Raw genomic sequence first — 25623 nt, 5'->3', positions numbered from 1 at the left:
AGAGATATAAAGAGGAACCAAAGTGTAAACCCAGCTATTTGATTTCCTTTCTTTTTAACATCTTTTTATTTACCCTGACAATATCTACTCAGCTAAGACACACTGTTACAGGAAAAAAATAAGGTATTAATAAAAAATACATTTTTGTTTCTTGCAATTGTTTCTTGGCAGAAAAAATGATACTGAACAAGAAATAGCCTGTCTGTGCTGAAAGTGGGGCTTAGGTGTTTCAACTTTTTCATTTTTAAGTTTGTAAAATGTTGTTTACTTGTCTATCAGAATGCAGACTAAATGGTTGGTATTTTTTGCAAGTGTGTCAAGAAAAATGCCTCTCTGTTTTGAGTCTTGTGAGTGTACTGAGAAGTGCAAATCATGGATTTTTGTTTTTCTTTTCAGTGTTTTAGTTTAAAACTAACAAAAGCACAACTCAGCAGCTTTTCCTATAACTTACCAGTAATCACTTTTATAAATACCAATTTTCTATGACTTTTGGAGGAGATGTGACTAGAAAATTTGGGGATGTATTGCAAGCTTCAAGTGAAGTGTTTTAAAGACATGAAAGAAGGGCAGGTGAGAAGGATGTTTTCTAGTTATTATTGTGAAGTCATGTTCTAGTCTTTATTCCCATTTGCTCTTTCCTACTGTTTTTCTCAAATCACAGATTTGAAGAGATGCTGGTTTAATGGTGTTTGAAATGTGTTATGTCATTTTATTTGAAGTATCTCATACCAGGAAGTATAGAATAATATTAAGCACGTAAAATATTGGGAAGTGTAGTCAGCCATTGGAACAGGGCAACAGGGAAGTTCTCAAGGAGTTTTTGCAACTGCAGTGAATGCTCAGACATCATGGTTGCTATAGTATTGCCTCAGCTGTGAAGTACAAACTAATGAATGGAAATGCTGAAGCTAGCAGTGCTTGTTTTGGATGCTGACACTTCCTTTGCATAATGGCAGTCAGCAATCTAAAAAGTATTATAGTGGACTTAGCTTGATTCCAGTAATGTGACGGTTTCTGCCTCTGTTAGACCTACTTTTCTGCATGTTGAGTTTCTCTTTAGTTTTTTACAAAACTGCTTGTGAAAAGAAATTTTCTTTAAATGGAAACCTTCATGAAATCTTTGTTATTATCAAATTCTGTTTCCTGCTTACAGTGTTTTGTTTTCTTTTTAAAAACACAGTTCTTTAAGTGCTTTTTTCAGCCTCTTTATTAATCATTCTGCAGGCTGGCTAGATGGGAGAATATGTTATGAGTAATACCACGTTGTTCATCATTTACTGTGATAATGCAAAATGATTCTGAAGTCTGGAAGAAAACTGGATCCTGTGTGATACAAGGTTTCCTAAGGGCAAATATGCTTTTTCCCCTTGTTTTGTTTGTAGCTGTTAGATAAATGTTGTCTGACCATGTTTAGTTCATTCTGCTCCATTTTTCCATTTGCAGTTTACATAGCAGAATCTATTCTCTTGCCTTTCCTTCAAAAATATTGTCTTATATGTAGAAACATAAATGTTCTGATCCTGACGTACAGTTAAGCAGCTGAGCACATTAAATAAAAAACTTTTTTCACAGCAGCTACTCTGTGGGTATTATGCAAGACGTTCTGTGCTTTGATATAACAACTTCTAAATAAAGTGAATTGCAACATGGATTTATAGCAAAACTTTACGTAGTTAGTCTGGTAAAACATGTTGGTGGTGGGGAAGAGAGCAAGCTGTTGTAAACTCTTATAGAGTACAGAAAACTTCTACTTTCCATTCTAACAAGTGTAAAACTATTGAGGTTAAGTAGGTGGGGCAACCGGAAGTAATTGCTAAGGCCAGTGGCATTTTTGTGGTTTAATAAAGGCAGAAGCTAATTATTCAGTTTTTATTTAAGTGAAATGATGCCAAAAAGGAGGTTCCTGTGGAGCAGCTGCACTCCTTCAGTGTTACCCTAATTTACCACAGACACAACTGTCACAAATAGAACTTTTAAACTTGATATATAGCCACGAAAGTAAGGAGCCCTTTGTCTGGAATGCATGCAGAAGAACTGCTTTATACAAATCAACCGGCAGATGACGGACAATGATGAAAATTTGATTCTTTGAAGTCATAATGGTCATTGAAATGTGTGAAATTCTGGTATTGAAAAGAGAGCGGCTAGCAAGACTCTAAATCCTGGGTGGTTGCTGGAAGCTTGCTGGGAGGTTTTTCTGTGTTTTGACATCAACTTCCCATTGCTTGTTCCCTGTTTCCTTTATTAAAAAAAAAAAAAAAAAAGAAAAAAAAAGGGGGAGTGCTAAACTGTAGGTAGTTAATAGTAGTTATGTACAGTTTCTGTCTTCATGGTGAAGGAAATGCCATAGAAGAAACATAACACCTTTATGTACACCTGACCCATCTGTTCAAAAGCATTTGTTTTCAGAGCTACTTTCAATCATTTTGTCTCTCTCCTTTAATTAGAGAGTTCTATTTCTTGTCCCCTTTGGAATTTCTGCTATTAGTGGAGTTTTTAAAAGAAGGAAATTCTCGTTTCCTTTAAAAGTCATCTTCATGCTGAATAGTGCTTTCATTGACACCGCCTCTAAGAATCAATTTTTCTTATTGCTGCATAGCACATTTTGTCTGTTACTATCCTTTCCAGAACAGCTTTAGCAGGCTTTCCTCCATGACAAACATTCTTAAGTAATCTAAGTTGTAATAAAGAAAAACCTCTGTTTTTAAGAAATTTTATATGATTTCCACTGTTTTAAAAAAAAGGGGGTTGTCTCTTTGAGCTTATTCCAAAAAGAGACAAAATGCCTCAAAATTACTATTAAAATTTTCTTGAGTTACAAAAAAAAAAAAAATCAGAATTTACTATTCAAATGACATATATATTAAGAAAAACAGAATGTCAGAATGCACCTTTTAGGTGGCAGCCAGTTTTAAAAATCTGAAACAGGGTTATTAATTTTTAGTAAATCTATACAGTTCAATTCTCAAGTCTTTTTTACTGTCATCTAATATCTTTAAGATTTTGAATGCTGAACACCTCACTAGTATCTTAAATTGCTAATACAGCAAAATTAAGGAACACTTGAAAAAAAAAGATACTAATGTGAAACCAGCTGTCAAAAATATCTTTGTTTTGGAAAGTTGGTTCGCAGGTAGTTTCAATGAGAACTTAAACTCAGAACAAAGCACTGAAGACCCAGCTAAGAGTTCAACCCAATGCAGCATAGTTCTTTTCAAGTATTATATTGTTTTAATGGCATCTTGGAGCGGGAGCTTTAGCCCATTGAAATGTCGCTTAAAGGACAGGTTCTTCTGTCACTAGCTGGAGCTGTGTGGATGAAATGATCACAATAGAGTGTTGTAATGCATTTTAAAACTGTGAGAAATCAGTTTGTCTAGACTAAGAGTGCGCCTACAGGGAATAGGAATCTTAGAGCTTCTGTGCTCTTTAGGTGTCAAGTATGTGATAGATGCCAAGCCTTTTTATTCCATATCTTTGGCAACAGCTCAGCTATGCTACAGTACCTTACATGTCTACAGCAAGCAAAAATCAGTGATTTTATGTCAGGACAACTTGAGCTTCAGCAACCAGAAACTCATTGTCCTAACAACTGTCTGTTCAATTGCCAGCTTTTAAAATGGGGAAGATATCAATAAATGATTGCTAGAAGGCATGGAAACTCTAGCTATAATGAGTATAAGTATGGTGAGTTAGCAACACCATGTAGATATTTCAATTTTGGAAAGCAGGCAGGTTTTAATTTTCAGTTTGAAAAGATACTATGGGATTAATCCTATATTATGAGTGAAATAACCTTGATTTAGAGCCAACTAAGTGCCCGAAAAACATGGCTTGAAGGGTATGTCTGGGGTTTTCATTTTACTTTCATCCAGATAAACAAGTCTGGGCATTTCTTTACTATGGTAATCTCACAAATATAGCATTTACTGATTTTAACCCTCTTTTTAGATTGTGTTCTGTATGCACTGTATAACATTTTTATGATTTTCTTGAGTTAAGTCTTCAAAAGAGAAAATAGTATATGTCCATGATGTTATATAATGTCGTATCTTTTTTTTAGTAGTTCCAGATTATTCTGGAAGAATTCAAAAACATCTAAAACTGAAGCATAAAATTCATAATGGACTTAAGAATTGCTGAGAGTAATAATAGTAAAAAAATATAATAATTTTGGGCTATTTTGGATTTTACATGTCTGAAAGTATTTGATTATAACAACTCCATCATTTTTGCGCATACCAGATTGTTAAAGAGCAGTAAAAGAAATTTTTTGTGAATATTACTACATTTTCTCATGTTTGTTAAATACAGAAATAAAGGCTAATATTTCAACCTATTTGTGTAAATAAGCAAGCTGAAACATTGAATCCTCACCAAACTTTACTGCAGGTGAAAACTCTTTTTTGTTAAACAAAGCACTTTGCCAATTCAAATCAGAAAAATTTAAGCAAATTCCTTCCTAAACTGCAGTTTAAGCTTCAGCAGTGAGAAGTGCCAGTCTGTCAGAAGGTATTTTTACATAGGTGTTGCAACATTCCAGTAGCTGGTACTAATCTTTCATATCACTGCTAGAATCGTATTAAAATGACTTGGTCCTAATGAAGGCATTTATAATGGAATTTTTAAGATACTTTGACAGTTTTTTGTGGTAGTTTGGGTAGAAATGTCCAAAGTTTGAAAGCTGTGTGGATGCTTGTTGGTTGCCCCTGCTGTCCTAATTGTAAATGCAAGTCAAATGCTTTAAACTTCCTTCCTTTTATAGTTTTAAGGGACTGATCTCCCAAATTTTGTAAAATAAAATTGGAAATGAGAATTGCTGCTTTTCAAAGGATGATCTGGTGACTGCATCAGGAAGTTTCAAGTTTGCCACAAAGGAAAATCCCATAAAGTTAGTAGATACATTTATGTAAAATGACAGTGTTCTATTTCAGGTTCTCATTTCGTTCAAGTCATGGCAATACTGTGAAGATAAGTTCAATATGCCCAAAGTTTTGCTGCAGTTTTCTGGAATTTGACCAGTTTACTACTTGTTCCTGGAGGGAGGGGAGGGGAGGGGAGAATGGAGACTGAGGAGCTCCCACTGGCCTTTTAAGTATGTAAGGAACAGGAGTAGTTTAACCTCCTTGGAGATGGATTTGATGTTTGATTTCAGTCTTTACTAGGGTGAACTGACAGGTTAATTTTGCATAATTACTGTTTAGTTTTTAGCAAAAATGTTCACTTTAATTATATCAGATGTTGCTGAGGGTAATTTTTCACAGCAATTCTTGTGAGGTTTTTCCCTATCTTATGCTTTGTTAAAGTCAGTTAATATTTTTAGGCTGGTTTGAAGGATTTATCTTTGTTACATTTATTTTGAAGGCTTATCCCTCTAGTAGAGGAGGGCATCCTACTATTGATTATATACAATGTTACAAATCTTTTTTTTTTTCTTTGAAGGTTGGAATCTCTTTAACCATTTTGTTCTTCACAAATATACTGAAGAAAGTTACCAGCTTCAAATATCCCTCTGTTGATCTTGAACGTCAACAGAAGAGCTGACTGTCAAATGCTGAGTCATAAATTGAAACATGACAAGGGGTCAAATTTATTTAATAACTTACGGCTAGAGAGATAAGAGCTGACTTCTAGCACCTTCTCTGCAGTCTCAAACAATCAGTAGCATATTGTGCAAAAGATACTACCTTCTGCCTCTTCCTTCATGCAAAGGATAGCTTCTTGAGTCACCATAGGTGTTGCTGTCTCTGAACAATATACAAAGTTAAGCCCAAGGGAAGGTGCTTATACTATAGTGCATACTTGGCTGGCAAATATTTTGGTGAATAGTCCTGTTCATATTTTGGAATTTGTCAGTGTTTCAGTCAGCACTCTAATATTTTCCTGAAGGAAGAAAGCGTTTGCACTTTTCCACATTTGCTTTAGCTGGTGCAAGTTGAAGCAGTCCTGACTTTGCAGCTGTGGACAGAGAAGGATGGGGGAAATGTCCCTCCTCTGGCTGTAACTGTTTTGTAGATGGGAGATGAGCAAGTTCAGGTAGCTGGTCCAAGCAAAATCTAACTCAGCCAGGGGAAGCAGAATAATAGCAGCCCTAACATGTATCACCTTCAGTTGTGTTCTGCTGAAACTACAATTTATTTTTCTAAGTTATTTTCAGCTTTGTAACTTTAAATATAAAGCATGAACTTATGTAAAAAGCATAAGCGGTATTATCTTACAAGTTTCTGATGAACTCTTTTTTAAAAAGTCACATTATGTTTTTTTTAGGATATCACTACTTTAACTGGTGTTCCAGATGAGCACATCAAAACCAGAAAAGTTCACATTTTTGTTCCAGCACGTAATGCAATGCAGTCAGGAGCTAACAATACAAAGAAATGGAAGATGGAATTTGATAACAGGGAGCGCTGGGAGAACCCTTTAATGGGCTGGGCATCTACGTGAGTACTTACTGAATTTGAAAATACTTTTCTTCTCTCACTACTTATTAAATTTGAAATATCAAATATTTCTACCTGTAAATCTGATTGTATTATAACAATACTTACAGTAAGTGTTTGGGTTTGTTTGTTGTATGATTTATGACCCATTAAGTTTAAAACCAGATTTTTAAAGCTCATAACATCACCTGGAAGAGTTCAAAAAAGATGTTAACAACCACACATTTCAGTGATTACATTGTGATAATGTTACTGTGTGGCAGCATCAGGACCAGAAGGTCATTCGTTCCGTAAAGTAGTTAATCATTCTTAGCTCTCAGTTGCATCTTTTTAAACAAAAACAACAATATTTCCAGATTTTTTTACCCTGAGGATCTAAAATGAGGAGTCATAACTAATAAAAAAAACACAAGAAGCCCAGCTATTTAAGATATTATTCTGTTTGTTACAGTATTGTCAGTATTAGCATTAAAATCTTCAAATACACAAAAAATCCAGAAAGGTCTTAGCTAAATATACTGTATTTTGGAAATGTAATTACAACTTGTATGCATCTAATTCTTAATTTTTTTTCTTCATTTGAATACAGTACCTACATTTCACAGTGTGGTTAGAATTCCTGTTGACTCGGAGAACTATATCAGCAATTCCTCTGACAATATTGTAATTTTGATTTGGAGCTGTCTCAGAGGCATATTCAGAATAGTTAATGATTAGACATAAACTAAAATCAACCACTAGGGATTATTTTTCAAACTTCAGAAAGAGTACGATGTGTACTGAGAATATCTGGCTGCTACCATATTAGCACTTATCATCAAATATCACAAAATTTTATGAAAAAAACTGTAAAACCTTAAACATGAAATAATTTCAGGATGCATTTTTTAAGATGTATTAACATTCCAAATCCAGTCACAAAAATTATTATTTTTTATAGATAACATAAATGTATCCAGAAATTTAGTTCAAAGTAACTCTGAAATTAAGTCTTCCTGTTGCATTGATTTCTCCTAAAAATTTGAGAAGGCTCTACATATGTTTTTATTTTGGGGTAGGGAAAGGAATTTCTCATGGGTAAGCAGGCTCCAGGTAAGATAAAAATAAAGTGCTACATTGAGAATCAGTGCTAGTAGGCTAAAGGTTTTGTAAATTAGTTTGTATCCATTCATTTTTAAGGCATGCTTGTAAAAACTGTTAGTGTACTAACTCTAGTAACTCTAGTGTTACCATTCGACACCCAAAAATACCTAAGAAGAATTTCTTCCCTTGAGATTTAATTTCTGCAAAGAACATCTCATAGACAGTTTTCCATTTACTTTTGAATAATGTAATGGGATTAGTGCGTAAGAGCTCTCTAGGGTCTGCGTGTTAAAGCCCTTTCTTCAATGAACTCAATATACTTGTGTATTTTCTACTCAAAGACCTCTAGGTCTTTCCTATATTTCTGTCATTTTGCAGTCTTATTTGGGGCTGGAGTTTTTTTGCACTTGTTGTCTCTTAGCTATTTCAGCTTTTTTAAAGTGAAAATTATCCAGTTACAGATCTAAGTAAAATGGACCCATGGCATGGTTTTTTTTTTTTTTTTGTAATTGGGAGGTTTCATTATGAGAATGTCTAAATACATTTCTTGGGTACACCTTTTAATATAAAACTGTAAATGAAAAAATGTGGGAAGTGTGAAGTTTTCGTTGTATGAGATCTCATAGGAGAACAAAACATGGAATCCTAATTTTCAGTGATTGATAGAACAAATGGGGGTAGGCATGGGAAATTCTGCAACACTGGTACTGCTGACACTATCAGGATGTCATGCTGGACATCTTGAAATCCAGTTTTCTCACACAGATAGCTCATTTATGGAAATAAATCAGAAATCTATTTAGATTGAATGAAAGATGATTGCACATTAAACAGAACTAATAATTTCTGCACAATTCTCATTTCCCAACTGCCTCTGTCCTGGAAGGCTTTTGCCGTATTTGCAGTTCTGAACAGGCACTGGTCCCTCACCACACTTCAGACCTAAAGCTTCTTTGTTCCTTTTTAGCAGTGTTGAAAAGATTTTTCCAGCCCCAATTATGGAAGAGAATAACAATAAGCAGAAGTTGTCACAATATTGCAGTATACTGGGGCCACTTAGTTCTCCACTGGTCATGTCATCAACTAATTCTTAGTTCTTAATTCACTTAGATGCTGCTATAAGAGAAATCTTTAAATATCTTTAAGGGAACCTATCCACAGTGGCTTGCAAAAGTGTAATTTCTGTCTTTATCCTAGGTTTGTTTGTTTGTTCGTTTGTTGTGTGGTTTTTGTTTATTTGTTTCTGATTTTTTTATTGGGGAATATATTGGATATATAGTGAATTCCATTTTTCCATGTGTACATCAGATAAAATTACACTGTTGTCTTTGCTGGAAGCGAGATTCCCCCTTTTCCCCTCCCCCTTCTCCAGTCACAGGCTTTGCCCTTTATTGTAGAGAGTTCAGTGTATCTTCAGTCTTTTCTCTTCATTTATCCTTCTAGCTTCAAAGAGAGAACAGTTGAGAGGCAGCCCTTCAATAGTTTGTTGCAATTTGGTCTTGTCTTTCCAGTTGTCTCCCAGGCTCATAGGCAGTGTGAGCCTATGTGCTGTGTTGTCACAGGGAAGTTTTATCTCTCTTTGTGTTGCTACAACCAGTATCTAATTTCTTTAAGAGTTAGAACTCTTCTTTTTTTTTTCCCCATTCTTTGTCGTTGTTCGTAAATTGAGCTTTTATAGCAACAAATAAGGCGATTTTGTGTTTTTACTGAGAATTTAATTTGTTTCAAAAACCTTTATGGTACTTCATTCATGCAATTGTGGAATAGCTGGTCATCTAAAACTAACCACTATGTAATTACTTAGCTAGCAGTTTGCATTTTGGAGCTTCATTTTCAGTTGTGGTCTGTGATCTGCTTGCTGTGTAGAAATGACTTGTGGGGGTCATATGACCTCCGCTAACGCAGTACTCTCAATATTTTTTTAATATACTTTTCACTTTCTGGTTTATTTCTTCTCCACTCACTTTAGCATTCTGTTCTTTTCTGTCCAAGGTTATTCTTCGCCTAGCTATTCTACAGACACTTGGTCTCCTTGAAATGTTCAGAATTACCTTAGACCTCCTGATCTTAAAAAAAAAAAGGGATTTTGCAGATTTAAACTAAAGAGTCTTGCAGAGCACTTACTATAACCTCAGCAAGTGATTAGACATGTGTGTCTAACAACCCAATAAATATTTGCAAGTAGCTGTGAGGGAAGTCTAATGCACTGAAAGAGTAAAACAATACTTTGCCAAAAGTAAGTGTTGACCCTGAAGATAGTTTTTAGAAGTCTGTTGAATAGTTTTATGAGTTGGCATACTACTGTGAGCTGTGTAATACAGTATATGTTTTAACATTTGAGATACAGATACAATTTTTTTCTATTTCCAATATGCCTAAAAATTGTCATCTGTTTACTTACAGAGCTGATCCTTTATCCAACATGGTTCTTACTTTCTCTACTAAAGAAGATGCCATTGCTTTTGCTGAAAAAAATGGTATGTATTGTATGTATGGGCTATGAGAGGTTCATCCTTCCATAGGCAATCTTGATCTCAAAGTATTAACAACAGAATAAGTACAGGATAAAGTACCTTCCCTCTGTTCTGCAGAGTTGGTAGACTAGTGTTCTACATGGGGAGGAGGAAAATGAGAAGGGAGGATATTTCCAGGGGTGCTGAAGGCATTAAATTTAGACTTTCCACTGTCTAGAAAGGTGTTTCAGCCATTATTATTATTAAAATAGAATATTAATGTTAAAATTCTTTTGCAACTGTCTCTGTTTTGAATGAGAGCTGAATCAGACCTTGCTCAAGTCTTGGAGGAAAGTTAATACTTCAGGTGTATCCCAGGCTTGGTGTTCCAGCTGCATGGTGGTGTGATCTTTGCCTGAAGGTTTAACATGAGCATCTCAGTTCTTACTAAGGAAAACTGTCAGAGGTCCTGTGAATGCTTGATAATCAAAAAACCAAAATTAAATGACTACCAAGTAAGCATGTTGGACTTCATTTTTTGCTATAATTTAGCATAGATTTATTGTAAAAGAAACCCAAGAGGATCATCAAATCCAACTCACTGCTCCTCACATGACTACCTAAAAGGAAACCGTATTACTAAAAGCGTCACCCAGATGCTGAGCTCTGAGAAACTTAGTGTTCTGGTCACTTCCCTGGGAAGCCTGTTCCCATGACCACACTCTCTCTGTGAATAAGGTTTTCCTATTGTTGAGTCTGGCCTTGCCCAGAAGCAGTTTGATTCTATTCTTCGTGTCCTGTCACTGGTCACCAGAGGGGAGATCAGCACATCCCCTCGCTGCTCCCCATGAGGAACCTGTAAATTTAGGATGTTACTCAGCATTAGAGTCTAAACACAGACGCTTGGTGATTATTCTTATTTGTGAATAAGACAGTAGAAAAGCCAGTATAATTACTTAATAATTATTAAGGCAATGTTATATCACAGGGAATGTATCTGTAAACTTAGTTAGGCTTGTATTTCCTGACAGAATGATGGTACCACAAACAGTACCCATATTCTCAGCCTTTTGAATATTCAGCAGTCCTTTTTTCTGTTAGCATGAATTTTTTGCTGCTCTCTTTTCTTTTTCTTTTTTTCTTCTTTTAAATCAACTCCATTTTCCTTAAAAAGTTAAGCTTGATGCTTAGTCCCTGTGGAAGTGAAGGTGATTAATTACATTGAGATAAAGCCAGGAATAATGCACATGAAGTGTAAGGTTCTTCAGAAGTCTTCCCTGTGGTGCGCAGCTTTCAACTATATTTAGTCTGGGGTAAATAGTAAAGTTCCTTGGTCAGACCAAATTATGCAAAGTTATTAGAGGTTGATATTATGCATTACAAACATGGTAAGTCCATTATCCTGTACATCTAAGAAACTAAACCATTTAAAGTTCAATTTACTTGCACATTTTAATAGTAAAAGGTAGAATATAATTTGTCTGTTCCTCTTTAAATGGAAAATTTTTTGGCTTAGTACTAATTTTATTGAAAAATAGGTTCTATTATCTATCTGTTAAGAAGTGGATAGGATCACATTTGCATTGGATAACCTATGCAATTTTATTAGTGTACTTTACTGTTTTATGAACAAATGAAATTTGGGAGAATTTGGCACTTATGCTTCTGTATTGTTCATATTATTTCTTGAACAATTCAGCATATAGGAAAAAAAATTAATGTAATGACCTGCTTATGTCATCTCTTTATAGATGTTATGTTTTGTCTTTTCAAAATGCAGACTAAGTAAAATGCATTTGTTCAGTGTAGAAAGTTTATGCCTTCCCCGAGTTAGAAATTACTCCATTGTGCATGAAACCAATGAAACTAAGGCTATGACTTGGTATTAATATTAGTAGTTCTAGTAAACTTAAGAGTTCTTTCTCACCTAACAACTTAAGGAGATTTCTTTCTGCCTGCCCCATCTGATGTGTTTTCTAATGTTGGAGTAGCAGCACTGGATACAGTAGCAGGAGACATTGCTGTCCAAAATTACAGCTGAGGATGGTCTGAGTTCTAGGCAAGGAGATAACATTTGGAAGAAATGAAAAATTCTGACTGTTGACCTAATTTTTTTTGCCCTGTCTGAATCACTGAAGCAATTGTTTAAAAACGTACAGCTTAAGTAACAAGGCTGGAGAGTTTTTCTACTCCACAGTAACCTTTAGTCAGGTGGTGAGGGTGTTCTTCCGGAGAAGGTGAAATCTGCTTTCTGTCTACTTGGCTTATATGGCAGGGCTCTGGGCAAGAGTCACTTCCCCCAGCATTCTGGTGTTTTTATAAAAGTGACCTCTGCTCTCTGTTGTGAACACCTCAAAATGCTGTCTGAAAGAGTCTGTTCTAAAGTGTGGAATCTAATCACGAATGGTGGCCTCTTGCAGTCATTAGTTAGATGTAACTGACCTTAAGCATTTTGGCTATCTGTGGCAGTGCAAGTCATTGTGCTGGCAGTTGCAAATCTCTTTTAGAGGCACTCAGCCCCTCTCCATCTGGTGTATAAAAAGATGAAGCAATACCTTGGGGCTGTAGATTCCATTCCAGCAGCCAAGTGTCTCAATGTTAGGTGTTACAATGTTGAATGTTGCAACACTGAAGCCAGTCTCTGGATCTAGTTCTGGCTGTTTACTCAAGCTTATATTTTTTAATCAGAACAGGAGGCAAAAGCCAGTGTTTTCACAGCGGAAAGAATATGTTTTTAAAGTCCCTGTTCAGTGTTTCTTACAGAGAATAGTTAACTTGGAAATTAACACTGATTGAGACTGATAAATATGAAGAAAATGTTTGTGTGACGTTTGTGAATACGCAAAATTGATGCAGCGACGTGACAACTTGTGTATCTTACAGAATATTTTGATGTGTAGCTGTATCTTGACTGTTTACTGCAAGCACCTTAAGTATAAAAATTCAGATAATACGTTAAGAAATTTAAGACTTGCAAGTTTTAGTTTTAAAACCAAGTAAAGTACTGTCTTATGAGTATCACTTAAAACTGCATATTTAACCACTTCTGGCTTCAACAGAAGTATCTCAACTTTGAGTGAAATATTGCAGCTAAAGAGACCAAACTTCGGAATACTGAGTGCTGCCCTGGCAACTTTCCAGGCACCTGGAGACTGCAATCAATTTGCATTTTGATTTACATAAACACTAATGTCTCCACCTCCTCTTTTCTGACATTTTTAAGCATTTCTCTTGCTTAACTATCACATAATTTACTTGTCTTCTATCACTTCATTCCCTTTTCTTTTTACTCCTAATTTTTTATGTTCTTATAAAAAATGTTAAGTATTAAAGTCCTTTAAAATGTTAAGTATTAAACTCCTTTCTAATGTTGAACTTTTTTCTTTGCTTTTTAGTTTTTTTGGTCCTCTGTCCCACCCTTCTTTTTTATCAGCTTTCCAAGGTCTCCATTGTCTCCTAGCCTTTGAGAATGAGCTTTTGTATGTTATTTTATGGCATATGTTTTCTTACCTTTTTCTTTTCCTGTGCCAGCATGCACAGAGCCTTAGTGCTCCTGTGTGCTGTGGAATTGTGGAGCCCATGAACTTACAGGACAGTCAATCTTCCCTGTTGAGCTTTTCATTGATGACTGTCAGATTTTTTTGCATGGAGGTCAGTAGTATGGTCAAGTCTTGCCATCTCACAGAATGGTCATTTGCCACATTTATGGCATTTTATGATTCTCTGTTGCCAACTAGAAAGGAACAGATTAGTGGGTACCTACCTTGAAAAAAACATATTAAAGTTAAAGCCTTTAAGTTGGATCTGCTATATACTGTATGCTGAGGATATAATTCTCGTTCTTTCTTGTCTCACCCTGCCATTACCCCATAACCTCTAGGCTGGAGTTATGATGTTGAAGAGAAGAAGATGCCAAAACCTAAATCCAAGTCTTATGGTGCAAATTTTTCTTGGAACAAAAGAACAAGAGTGTCTACAAAATAGGTTGGCATTGGGTGTGTGACTGTGAATAAAGACAGCTGTGCTGTATTTATAGTCCATGTATAATACATCTCTTAATCTCCTAATAAATTTGACCTTTAAACTACAGATGCATCTTGTGATGTCTATTTAAAATGGTTTTCATGTCTCCAATTGAACCTGTTACAAACTTCCCTATAAATAGAGGAGATTTGAAGTGTTCATACTTCTAAAAACTTGCTGTACATTCATGTCAAAAGGAATGTTTGAAATCAGCTGCAACTTTAGAGGTTATGATTGATCTTTGATGGTAATTTTATATCGACTATCCTGTTTAAACTTCTGAAGTTTAATAAGTTCAGTAAGCTTTGCAGAGACAAAGTCTTTCAATAAAAGCTGTGGTTTTTTCTTTCTATACAAGACAGTGTTGGCAGTTGAAGAGCAAAGGATGGGTATAACTCAAGACTCTTCTGTATAGATGTGTATTATATAACTCCTTTCTGCTGAAATTAATACTGTCATTATTCCAAAAGCATTCATGACTGGAATAGAAACCACTGGGTTTTGTTTTGCTTATGGAGCAGGTTTAGTCTGAAAGATTAAGATTGTAGTTGTTTTTCTGTGATGTTCTTGAGAAGTGAAACTAAGCCAGTTAAACATTCACAAATGAAGTCAGAATACTTGAGTGCCTCACACAGTATCAGCATATACTAATTACATAATTACAGTTCTGGGTATTTTATTGCTGGTTACATGTTTATCTGAATTGAGGTTTCCTGTTGCTTAACAGGAGATGTGGGTGATAGCATCTCAGCCTTAACAGCAAGTATATATTGTACACTCAATTTGTCTAAAATGGTATTCAATTATTAGTTTTAAAAATGCATAATGTTATATTTGAAATCTTTGTTTATATATATTTGGCTGTTGCTTTATTTGCTTTAACTTAACAAGTTATGGCATTGGCACATGAACATTAAAACGTTTTACAAATAGGGGGGTTGTACACCTTTTTGCTATGCTAAGTTTTATCCCAGCTGTCACAAAAGATGCAGTTGAAACAGCTCTCTCCACATAGACCTAAGTAATGGTGTGAGTGCTGTGTTAGATTTTAATGAAAAGAAGGCATAAAACTATCTTGTATTGCCTAGGTTTTATTATTATATTGTGTATTCCTGTTTCAGTTTTAACCAGCTCCCTATGTGCTGGCTAGCATTTGTGTAAGGCATTGGTTCTGACCCAGTTTCAGCACAATCAACCAGTTGGAGGAAGTTGCTATTTTCCTATCACAGACAAAAACTGTTATTCCAATTCATCTTCTATTGAATTTTGAATGCTGCATTTTGCAGTGGAGCCTGAAGTCCTCCAGGAATGCTAAAGTGCACCAAACTGGAATCTTAGCAGCCAGAATCTACTGCATCTGTTTGTATTCCAGCTCAGCTTATTATGCTTATCTTACAAAGAAGACAGTAAAAGCAAAAGCCATTCATTGGAGTGTTTTTCTTCTGTTTTTTTCAAGTAAAGAGCAGCAAGTTCTTAATTTAATGATCTTCAAGCTTTATCAGATTATCAAAGTGAGAAATCCACACAGCTTGGTTTTTGAAATTACATGGTCTGTGGAATTGACTGATAAGTGTTAGATACCTAACATTATCTTTGGACACCTAATTAATGAAATTGCTGTCTGTTAATTTATACTTGTCATAACTAAAACCAGTTTCACATAAAGCACAGTTTCTTATTTCTTTGTTTCTCCTGGAAAGATAATGTAAATACTTAAAAGGAGAATTTGATAGATCCCCTTTTAAGGAAGAAATCTTTTTGTTTCTTTGTTTATGATTGTGTATAATTCGTGCCACCTTGAAGTCTTTAAGTTGTGTTTGAGCTCTGATCTTCTTTTCCTTTGATCATTTTCCTAGGACTTGGATATTTTGATCCTATTGCATAGTTTAAGAATGACAATGGTGACAGTGGGAATAGAATTGATTGTAGTCACTTCAGTCTTCAAACCTGAGAAGTAGTACTGAGGGCAGTACTACAGAGTGCAAGTACTGAGCTTGGAAAGGATCAGTTGCAACAAGAATATATTTTAGAGATCAGAAGTTCTATTAGATATTGAAGTTCTTTACTCTTTCATTAATTTACAAAATTATTACAACTCTAGGCTGGAACTGAAATTGTACATGATCTGGCTGTCTTTAGTTAAGTACCTTCTGAAGTGAATATTTGATAGGTGAACTCCAGCTTCTATTCTACTCCGCAGTGTGTTGGGATAAGTAAAATTGCTCCTGAACTTTGAATATGTCAAAAGACACAACAAGTAAACTACCATAATTGGTCATTTATGATGAATGAGATTAGCAGTTCATCTGAAGGAGAATTAGAATGTTGAATGAGATTACAAATTCATTTTGGTGGCTGTGCTGCATCTAAGCTTTTAATGGGAGGAATATTTGAAACCTGTGAAAGTAAAAAAAATCATTACTGAGTAAAGAAAAAGTGTAAAGCTCACAAGTAGACTGAATATGTTCTTTACCCAGTGGGATTTGTTTGCAGGTCACATGTCTTGCCACCTTACATGGCAATAGCAAAAGAATGTTAAAGAATTACTAGGCAGTTGCAGTATTGCAGAGTAATTACCACAGATTTTATATTTACATTCTTTCACCAAGCTGTTTAGAAATTGAGGTGTTTTCATTCCAGTTTTGTAGCTTCCATTATTGTGGAAAGCCCTGTGCGAAGAGTGGGCTGATCTGAAGTATTTTTACGCTTTGGCTTCGGTAGTTATGTTGTGTGAAGTACTGGAGGCAGTATGCTGCTGCTAGAGACAAAGTCCTTTCCCATTTCTAGCAAATTGTTCCACAGAGCCGCCAGTTTTCTGAAAAAGGCTTATTATCTGTCATTGCTGTCTCAGCCAGCATATCATAATGAGTTTTGGATTATTCCTGTCAAGTCTTGGTGAAAGTTCCTTCTTAAAAGAAACAAGCAGCATCACAATATCTTTCCTCCCATATGCTACTACTTTTTACTCCCATCAACTCTACAAGGTATGTGGTATATAAAAGGGGGTGCAAAATAGTTTGGAATTTGTATTAAAATGTTGATTTCAGTGGATGTAAAATACTGATTCTTCACATTCATGTTCATCATGAGGGAAGGTAAAAAGGTTCCTGTCATGAATGCCTCCTGCACAGAAAAAGTGAATTTAACACCTTTTAGGACAAGTTGATTAGAACAAGTTCAAATAAGTTGATTAGAATAGGACCATAGTCTTGAAGTAACTGAAATTTGAAACTGTGTAGCTATAACTTATGGTTTAAATATTTTTCTTAAAAGTCTCATCTGAATAACAGGTGACATTTTGGGGTTTTTTGTTTATTGGGTTTTCTTTCATTCCTCCCTACATCTCAAAAAACTCTAAAAATAATTATTTTCACATTCTTCATTGTAGTTAGTGATTATGGGGCAGGGTGATTTGAGTAGTTCATTTGGATTTACAGAGGGTTTTCAGAAAAGTCTTGCAAAGTTACAGAGAAGCAACACACCTGAAGATGTAAGTATTTTTTTTGAGGAGCAAATCTCTAACATGGAGGAGAGAGGATTGAGGATTAGAATGGGTGGCCTCTAAAATCACAAGTAATCCAGGGAAAACTATATAATTCACTGGCTTTTAAACAGGCACATCAATAATCTGATGAGAATAAGTGTGTTTTCACATAGCAGATTTTGAAATTCATTGGGAATTTTTTGACTACCAAAACTAGCTTTACATTAGATTCAATACAAGAAATGCATGCTATAAAAATCTGCACTAAATATAAAATAGTATCCTGTTTAGTAAAATCCCTGACCTAAACACTGCTGCAGCTAGGAAAGTATCCTAGAGTATCCTGATCCTTGGAGTATCCCTGTTTTTATCAGCCACTGCCGAAGCTGGGTTTGTTCAGGTGTCTATCCTGATCTGGCTCAGAATGGCTATTTGTACTGTTTCCCAGTATGGTGTTCCAACATGGTATTGTTATTGTGTTTTGTCAATGTTTTGTGATAATTAAATAAATCCCTTATAGTGAAGAAGTGACCACAAACAGTTCCCACTTTGAACAACATTCATTGTTGACCATCATGATCTTTAGTGATCATCACATTTCTTAAAACGGATACCTACATGTAACTAAATTCCACTGATTCAAGAGTATTCTCTAGGACTTCAGAAATACTTAAATGAAGGGTACATATACAATTTTCCTCCTAAAACATTCTGGTAAAACAATGGCTAGTCTTGATAAATAACTACAATTATTCTTAAAAATATGTCCCTTAGAAGAAGTGAAGAAAACTGTTTATTCTGGTACTGTGCCTATAAATACTGGAAGATATTTTAATTTCTCTGTTATTAGGTAGAGAAAATGAGAAAATTCTTATCATGTCTATCAAGTAAAGCAGTTGTCTTCTGGCATGCCTTGGTTGTCTGTTACAGGAATATGTATGCAAAGTTGTAGTCAGTCTACTGAGATGATTTCTATAATTGAATGCAAGCTTGTCATTGCTGCCTTCTTCCTTAACCAGCTAAGGGAAGTTAAACATCAAACTGAGAAGTACTGTAAATTTAAAACCAGGACACACTTCTTATTACAAACAGTCCCTAATTAATTCTGTGCTTGTTCCTGCATCTTTTTTTGATCAGTTCTTGGATGCTTCACTATTTTTGTTTACATGATCCAGTGTTGCTGCTAAATAGTTCTGTCAAAATTACAGTCTGCTTATGAATGAAATTTATTTTTGCTTTCTTACCCTTTCCCCCACCTGACCACTTTTATTGCTTCACCTGGGATGTCTGCACAGAGCTTGAGAAGATATTTCTGAGTATGACTGGAGAAATGCTACAGTGCTCTTAACATTTCAGAATATCTTGTTCATTACTCTGTTGCATGGAACATTCAGGTTTTAGCTTTCCAGTGTTGCATTTTTTGTCTTTCCAGTTTATTATTGGGATATGATAGCAACGTTCCTTTACTAGTCAACACCCCAAAGTACAGCATTCAGACATGTAAAATACCCAATTTCTAGAGCAGGCATAAAATTTTATCACAATCTAAGGAGCTTCACAGAGACACTACAAAATAAACTACTAAATGCGGGAGGGAGGAAGGAGTAATTTCTGATTTCTAATTGTTTTTAGTTTGCAACTGCTGTTTGCAGTTATGCATAAAACAAAACTGGATTAAAAGATATGTGTGCCTCAGAATACTGAGCCACAGCATTGAGAATGCACAGTAACTGAATTCCACAGGCTGCACTTGCAAAGGTGCAATAACTTTATTTTACGCAAGTAAAATAATTTTTTAAAAATTACTTAAAATAACTAGGCTATAAAAAAGCAGAAGTTGCTACTGTTAATATAATCCAAATTTTAAAAATAACAGTAAATTGGAAACTTTGCTCCAGCCCATCACTGTAATTTGGAGTAAAATTGCTAATCCACAATCTTAGAGTATCTGTTTTAAAATGAGGTGAAGTGAGAATTGCCCACCTGTTCACAACATGAGGAAATTTACACATATTCAGAATATGAGGAACTTCTGGGTTCCTTTAGTAGCTGGTGGATTTAGAATAATTTAGCTGGTGCAGAAATCTGAAGAGGTAAAATGCATGGAGCTGTAGAAATACCTTCTTGTCTATTGCCGTGGGTGTGATGTGAATGAATGTTAAAAGTGCATGTCTCAAAAGAGAGACTAAACAAGTTGTTTGGGGGGAAAAAAAACCCCAAGGGTTTTTAAACACATAGCAGCCACCTTCAGCATAGAATTCCCTAAAGCACAAATGGCTGAAGGCTGTCAGAATAAGCAAAGGAACACGACTCAGCAGGCATCCCTGCAAAGCTAGACAGCTGTCTACATTTGCTCCCCTTCTGAAACAGGACCTGAGCTAGACAGATCCAGCATAACCACCTTTTGTTCTTACATGACTGTAAACAGAGACCAGTTAAATGACTGCCATCTCAGGTGTAAACACCTGAAATGCAGTCATCAATACCACTCTTCATGTCTGAGAGATAATTAATGTCTGTTGAATTAAATATCATCTGAGTGATGATTAAACTGTTGGATTTATATCTCTATATCTGAAATTCCGTGCTTTGCACAGCTTAGGGTTGAATTACATACCTATTTTTATTTTGTTGTATTATCTCAATTTCCTTCAGGTTTTTATCCTGCCTGTTTAAAGAATGATGGCTGAAGCATCCTCTGCTGTTAGTAAGAATGGTTAAGAAATTATTTTTTGCTTTTTTCTTTCCTCCAGACTAGTAGTTTAGTTTGGTGTCGAAGTCCTGCCTATGTCTCGAAATTCTATATGCTTTCTGAATGAGGCATAGATGCTACCACTCAGTGCAACAGAGGCATGGAAAAAGTTGGGTGTAGTCAGTTCTCTTCATGTACCCTCAAAAATAGCATCTTCATATCAGTGCCTATCTTCAGATTTCAGGCTGATTAGGAAGCACAGAGAGAGAAGAATTGCAGGCCCGATGTTTGAAATCAAGTCTTTATTTTCCAAAAGAGAGCCAGAAGACCAAAAGAAAGATAATATAGGAATTTCTTTTCAGGAAGGGCAGATGATTTACTTTACAACCTGATATTATTTTAAAAAAAGAGCCAAGATAATTTTTAGACCCACCCGTGCCTGCTTTCTATACACTGGAAAGCAGGTTATGAGGAAAAGCGGGAAACAAACACAATTACCACTTCTTCTGCTGATTTTTACATGTTAGAACAGGGTAGAAAATAATCAGCACCTGGCTCCACCACCCACCAATCACAGAATGCACCTTAGGAAATTGTCTCAATACCAGGTTTCACTTCTTGCCTCCTTTTCCCACACTACATGATGGCTTATCTTCAAAGCATTCCCATTTCACTATCTTCAGACAATTTTTTTGCAGGTGGAAAGCAGCTTTTTGTTTTTCCTCAGCTTTGATCATTACCATATGGTCTTTCATACGTGCTCAGGGTCTCTTTCCAGGATCACAATTTATTTTTCTCTCACTGGACCATTTTTCTGACCAGTTCTCTATACGAAAAACTACTCAAAATGATGTGTTCTTGGAAGTATTTTGGGTTCCAGACAGAAAGAGTTGTGTCATGCCAGGGGCATAGATCAGTGGCCTGGCCTAGGGATGAATGTTATCAGGTAGGAGGCCTTATCTCAGAAGAATGTTAACCTAGGACGCAAATACCCCATAACAGAAAACAAATGGTGTCACAGAAACAAAAATCCAGTTCTTACTGGTGCCTCCTGGGCCTTTTATTCTTTTCCATAGGCATTGCCTTAAAGATTCACTGTAAGTCTTTGAGTGATGTGGTTGTGTGTGCTCTATTCTGCTGCTGTGTTTTCTGGAGTTTGGAATTTCTTTTTTGGCCAGTAGGCTCAGCATCCCACATTGGTGCACTTAAATGACCTTCACCAACTCCTGAGGGCATAAAATGGCAGTGTAGCCTACTGTCTCATCTGTGATTAGAATTGCTAGTTGTGTCTAGGTTCTTGATTCTTTTTATCCTGTAGCATATTGCTAATCTAGTAGCAGGCTAAATCCAAAAAGTTTTGGGTTTAGGCGTCATTTTGATTTTTTTTCTTACCTATTACAGCCCTGCTGTTTGAGTTGTCAGCAATGTAAAAAGTTCTCTGAGTCTTGGCAGCTTGGAAATACTCTGTAAAAAATTAGGTAATATTGGGAAATGTTGATTTGTTGAAATCATTGTGATTTGGGGAAAGATTCTAGCTGAAGTAACATTAGTTTTGAAATATTTTGCAACCTGGGAATGATTTCAGATCAAAACCACTAAACATGCATGAGAGTAGCCAGTAGCAGGAAAATACAGTATCTGGGGAGGTGCAGTTAAGGGTGTGGCACATGCCACTGCTACAACCCGGGTGAATTCCCTAACTGTTAGGCTACAGAATTCCTCTTTTTTGCTGACACAATACCCAGTTATTTACACAAATAGGACTGTTCTAGAGAACAGTCCTTGACTTGACTGAAACAAGGAAATAGATACTGATGGGATGCTTACTCATCTTGTGTAGGAATGACCCAGGTCTGATTTGAAGCCAGAACTTCAGTTGTGGATCTTAATGTCTCCTAGGAAGCTGCTGTGACTGTTAATGGCTGTAGTTTATTTCTGTCTTACTATTTTTCTGTTTTTCTTTGCAAGGAACTTCAAAAGCTCCAGGTTTTATTTCCAGACAAGGTCCTCAGGGATAATATTTCCCCACCCACTTCTAATTAATTTAGAGTATCTTCTTTGCCAGATCACAGACAGAATATGCTGCCTCACAATTCTCTGCCAAAATCTTGGCTTAGAAAGAAAAAGAAATCCAATTTCTAATGCCATCTTACTGAAGTGAATTTGTAAACTTTGGCTTTCAGAGCATCAATAGCAATCAGTAAAACTTGCTTCAATTTTAAAGAAGTCCCTGGGCAATAATAACCTGAATCTGAGAATACTTAATCATGCAACATGGGGTGCATTTGTTTCTCTTGAAGCCAAATTTTGGCTTTGTTATGTGCAAGTGTTTCTGGCCTGGCATCCTGGTTCAGAGACTAAAACATTCTAGCATATCAGGTGGAACAATCCTCTTGCAGTATATATAAGGCTGTTCTCACAACCTTCACCTGCAGTGATGCTGATAAAAAGATTTGCAATCTTACGTTCATCCAAATAAGCTCTTCTGCTGTTTCCCTGAGACCTGAGTAGTCTGAGCAAGTTTAAAGGTTTCTTTGTGCTTAATTTAGCAGCTATTAGTTCAGCTTCTTATAGTCTCAAAATCATTACTGTGTGTACACTCTGCAGTTATTGAGCCCTTCACTCTCTTAGCATTACAGGTGAAATGTACAAGGACTGGATTTTAACCCTTTTTGTTTCTTAAATCTTTGTGTGAATATATGATTCTTCATGAGCATTTGGATTCTACTTCTTGAAAACCAAGAGATTTCCACCTTTCCTTAATTCCAAAGCAAAATTTCTCTGTAAAGCAGTTGTAGCTTTCTATGTCAATGACTTCATTACTATTAAAAAAATCTCTCCTCTGAAGACAAGCTGAGAGAGTCAGGGCTGCACAGTCTGGAGAAGAGAAGACCTTGGGAATACCTTAGAACAGCCTTTCAATACCTAAAGGGAGCCTACAGGAAAGCTGGTGAAGGACTTTTCACATGGGTGTGTAATGATTGGACAAAGGGAAATTGCTTCAAACAGACAAAGAGTTGGCTTAGATTGAATATTTGGAAAAAATTCTTTAAGGGTTGCCTGGAGAGGTTGTGGCTGCCCCATTCCTGGAGGTGTTAAATACCAGACTGGATAGGACTTCGAGCAGCCTGGTCTAGTGAAAGGTGTACTGGCAGGGTTGGAACTAGATGATCTTTAATGTACCTTCTAACCCAAACCATTCCATGGTTAGAACACTTTACAATTATTTGGATCTTATTAAAACATTCCCAGCCCTGATTGAGGTGACTGGCTTTGTTGAAAGAGAGAAAGAACAAACCATTTTGCAAGCAGTACTGCAGATTTTCTCCCAAAATGAACCCATATGGATTGCTAACTCAAATACTCTATGTTAACAGATAGCTAAATGAGAACCTTCTCCCCAGTCAGATAAAGATTTGCTTCATAAAAGCTTCTGCAACTTCTTTTGGAAGTATTCCCATCTTTGGAGTATGCGCTATGCCACCTGTTTATGTATTTATGAAACGCTGCTCCCTGTGGGACAAGTCTGGGTTGTATGCTTATTTTGATAAAGCACTACTTTAATCTTCAGACACTAAGTAATTACCTCCTGCCAATGAAGTTATGTCCACAAGTAGAATATATTATACCTTTTCTCTCTCATTTCAATTTCCCCAAATTAACTGCTCATTGTATTGTATACATGTCGGCAGTACGCTGCTATTTCAAAGCTTTAAACATAATTATAAATGAAGGAGGTATCTGGGACTCCACTGAAGACCATCTAACAACTCAGGACAAAGTATTCTGTCTGTGCATTTGTGGCATGTGTGCAGCAGGTGAAGAGTCACTGCACAAACTGGTGCTATAAAACAGTGATCATCAGAGCAACAGTGGAGTCTCCTTTGAGTGAGTGTTTGTATGTTTCACTGTTGGTACCTTGCAGATGCTAATCCAGTGATAGGAAGTGATGTTTGCCATCCAGCTAAATAAAGATTGAAATGCTGCTTAATCAAATAAGCTTATGTTCAGATGTTTCCCTAAGGGTGTCCAACTGGTTTGATGTCTGCATACTGTTAGCCAGCTCTTGGTATTCTCTCTACATCCCATCCCATTTTATCCACAGCTGAGCTGTAATTCCAAGTAGATGCTGTCATAATAATAATAAGGATGCATAAATTACTGTTCCTTTCTGGGATCTTCACAAGTCTGCTTAGTGAATGGACATCATATTAACTCCAGCAGGGTGGTTCAGAATAGTTTCCTGAGACTGATCCTTTCTTGAATAACTGTTCTGGTTAGTCAGTATGTTCAACAGAAAATTCGTAATATATTGCGAAGTGTTTTTAGCTCTGGAATTTCTTATGTTCAAGGGAAAATAGGATTTCCTGTTGCTATGTGTGTGGCAGCATCATCAAGGTGCTGATGAGTACATAGAATGAGCTGAGTTAGTAGAAGTGACTGTTCTTCCTCCAAAGAATGTCTCACTCATCATAAATCTAATTGTAGAACTAAAGGTTGACTTTATACATCTGGAAGCAATAAAAGAAGTGGCCTATACTCTCCAAGCGTCAAGACGAAGGATAGGAGGTGGTGAATGACATCTTAGAAAGCTGAGCAGGGACCCTACTGCACATTGTCCAATCTTTTACATTGCTTTCAGAATGGTACTAGAAAATATCAATGATAAGTAAGTTGCCGAGATGTTTTTTATGCCATCTGGCATGGAAGACTATGACTCTGACCTCACATCTTCAAAATCATTCTCCAAAGACCAAATCTGGATGTATTGCCAACATGCCTACGTGCTGAATTTAGAATGGAAACCTAGATGAAGTGATTATTACAAATCTGCATCCCCAGAAGCTAGAACTTACTCTTCTAGCTGATCAATTGGTGAATTAGAGTTTAGGAGATTACAAGAGAATTAGGAGCACCTACATAACAAAAAACCAAACATCTCCTCTGCAAACTCCACATTCTCAGAATGTTCAGGCAAAGGACATATGGAGCAGTTCATTATGCTTAAAGTTCCTTAGGGCATCAAACATTTTCCAGCTCGTCACACTCACAGAGGTTTAACAACTCTTTGGTGAACTTAAATAATAAGAAACACAAGTCTTGAGGGACCTGGAATCAATCACAGCCAACCATGGATATATATTTTGCTGTACAAAAATATCTGCTGTAAATGCAGATTCAGTGTAAAGGAAAAACAAAAAGAAACCAAACAAAAAAACCACACCATCTACCATGGAGGATAATATGTGAGTAAAATTGGGAAAATTAAACATGCCACCAGTGTCCTAACCATGGCATTAGCAGTAGGACATAATTTTAAGAGAAACTGCCTAGTGGATCTAGAAAGTAAGCACTGCCTAATCCCATGTATAAAGGCAGGAAACAGACAGGACTGTTAACTCCATTATGAAAACAGGATAGGAACCTCTATGACTACAGATCTGACAA

General features: G+C 36.1%; 1 protein-coding gene across 1 annotated transcript in view; it reads left to right on the top strand.

The window, feature by feature from the left end:
• NDUFS4 (NADH:ubiquinone oxidoreductase subunit S4) overlaps window positions 1-14065 on the top strand; it is a 46676-nt gene extending 32611 nt beyond the window's left edge. The window contains exons 3-5 of the mRNA XM_071425425.1: window positions 6268-6440; window positions 9927-10000; window positions 13857-14065. Of these exons, the coding sequence (XP_071281526.1) occupies window positions 6268-6440; window positions 9927-10000; window positions 13857-13960 (351 nt within the window). The 3' untranslated portion in view covers window positions 13961-14065. The remainder of the gene's footprint in view (window positions 1-6267; window positions 6441-9926; window positions 10001-13856) is intronic.
• Window positions 14066-25623: the final 11558 nt, after the last annotated feature.

The sequence above is a fragment of the Agelaius tricolor genome, unplaced genomic scaffold (assembly GCF_023055355.1).
Source record: "Agelaius tricolor isolate 1412-34295 unplaced genomic scaffold, bAgeTri1.0.p SCAF_4, whole genome shotgun sequence".
NCBI lineage: Eukaryota > Metazoa > Chordata > Aves > Passeriformes > Icteridae > Agelaius > Agelaius tricolor.
Note: the sequence above shows the minus strand (reverse complement) of the source record. Positions and strands in the feature narration are given on the sequence as shown.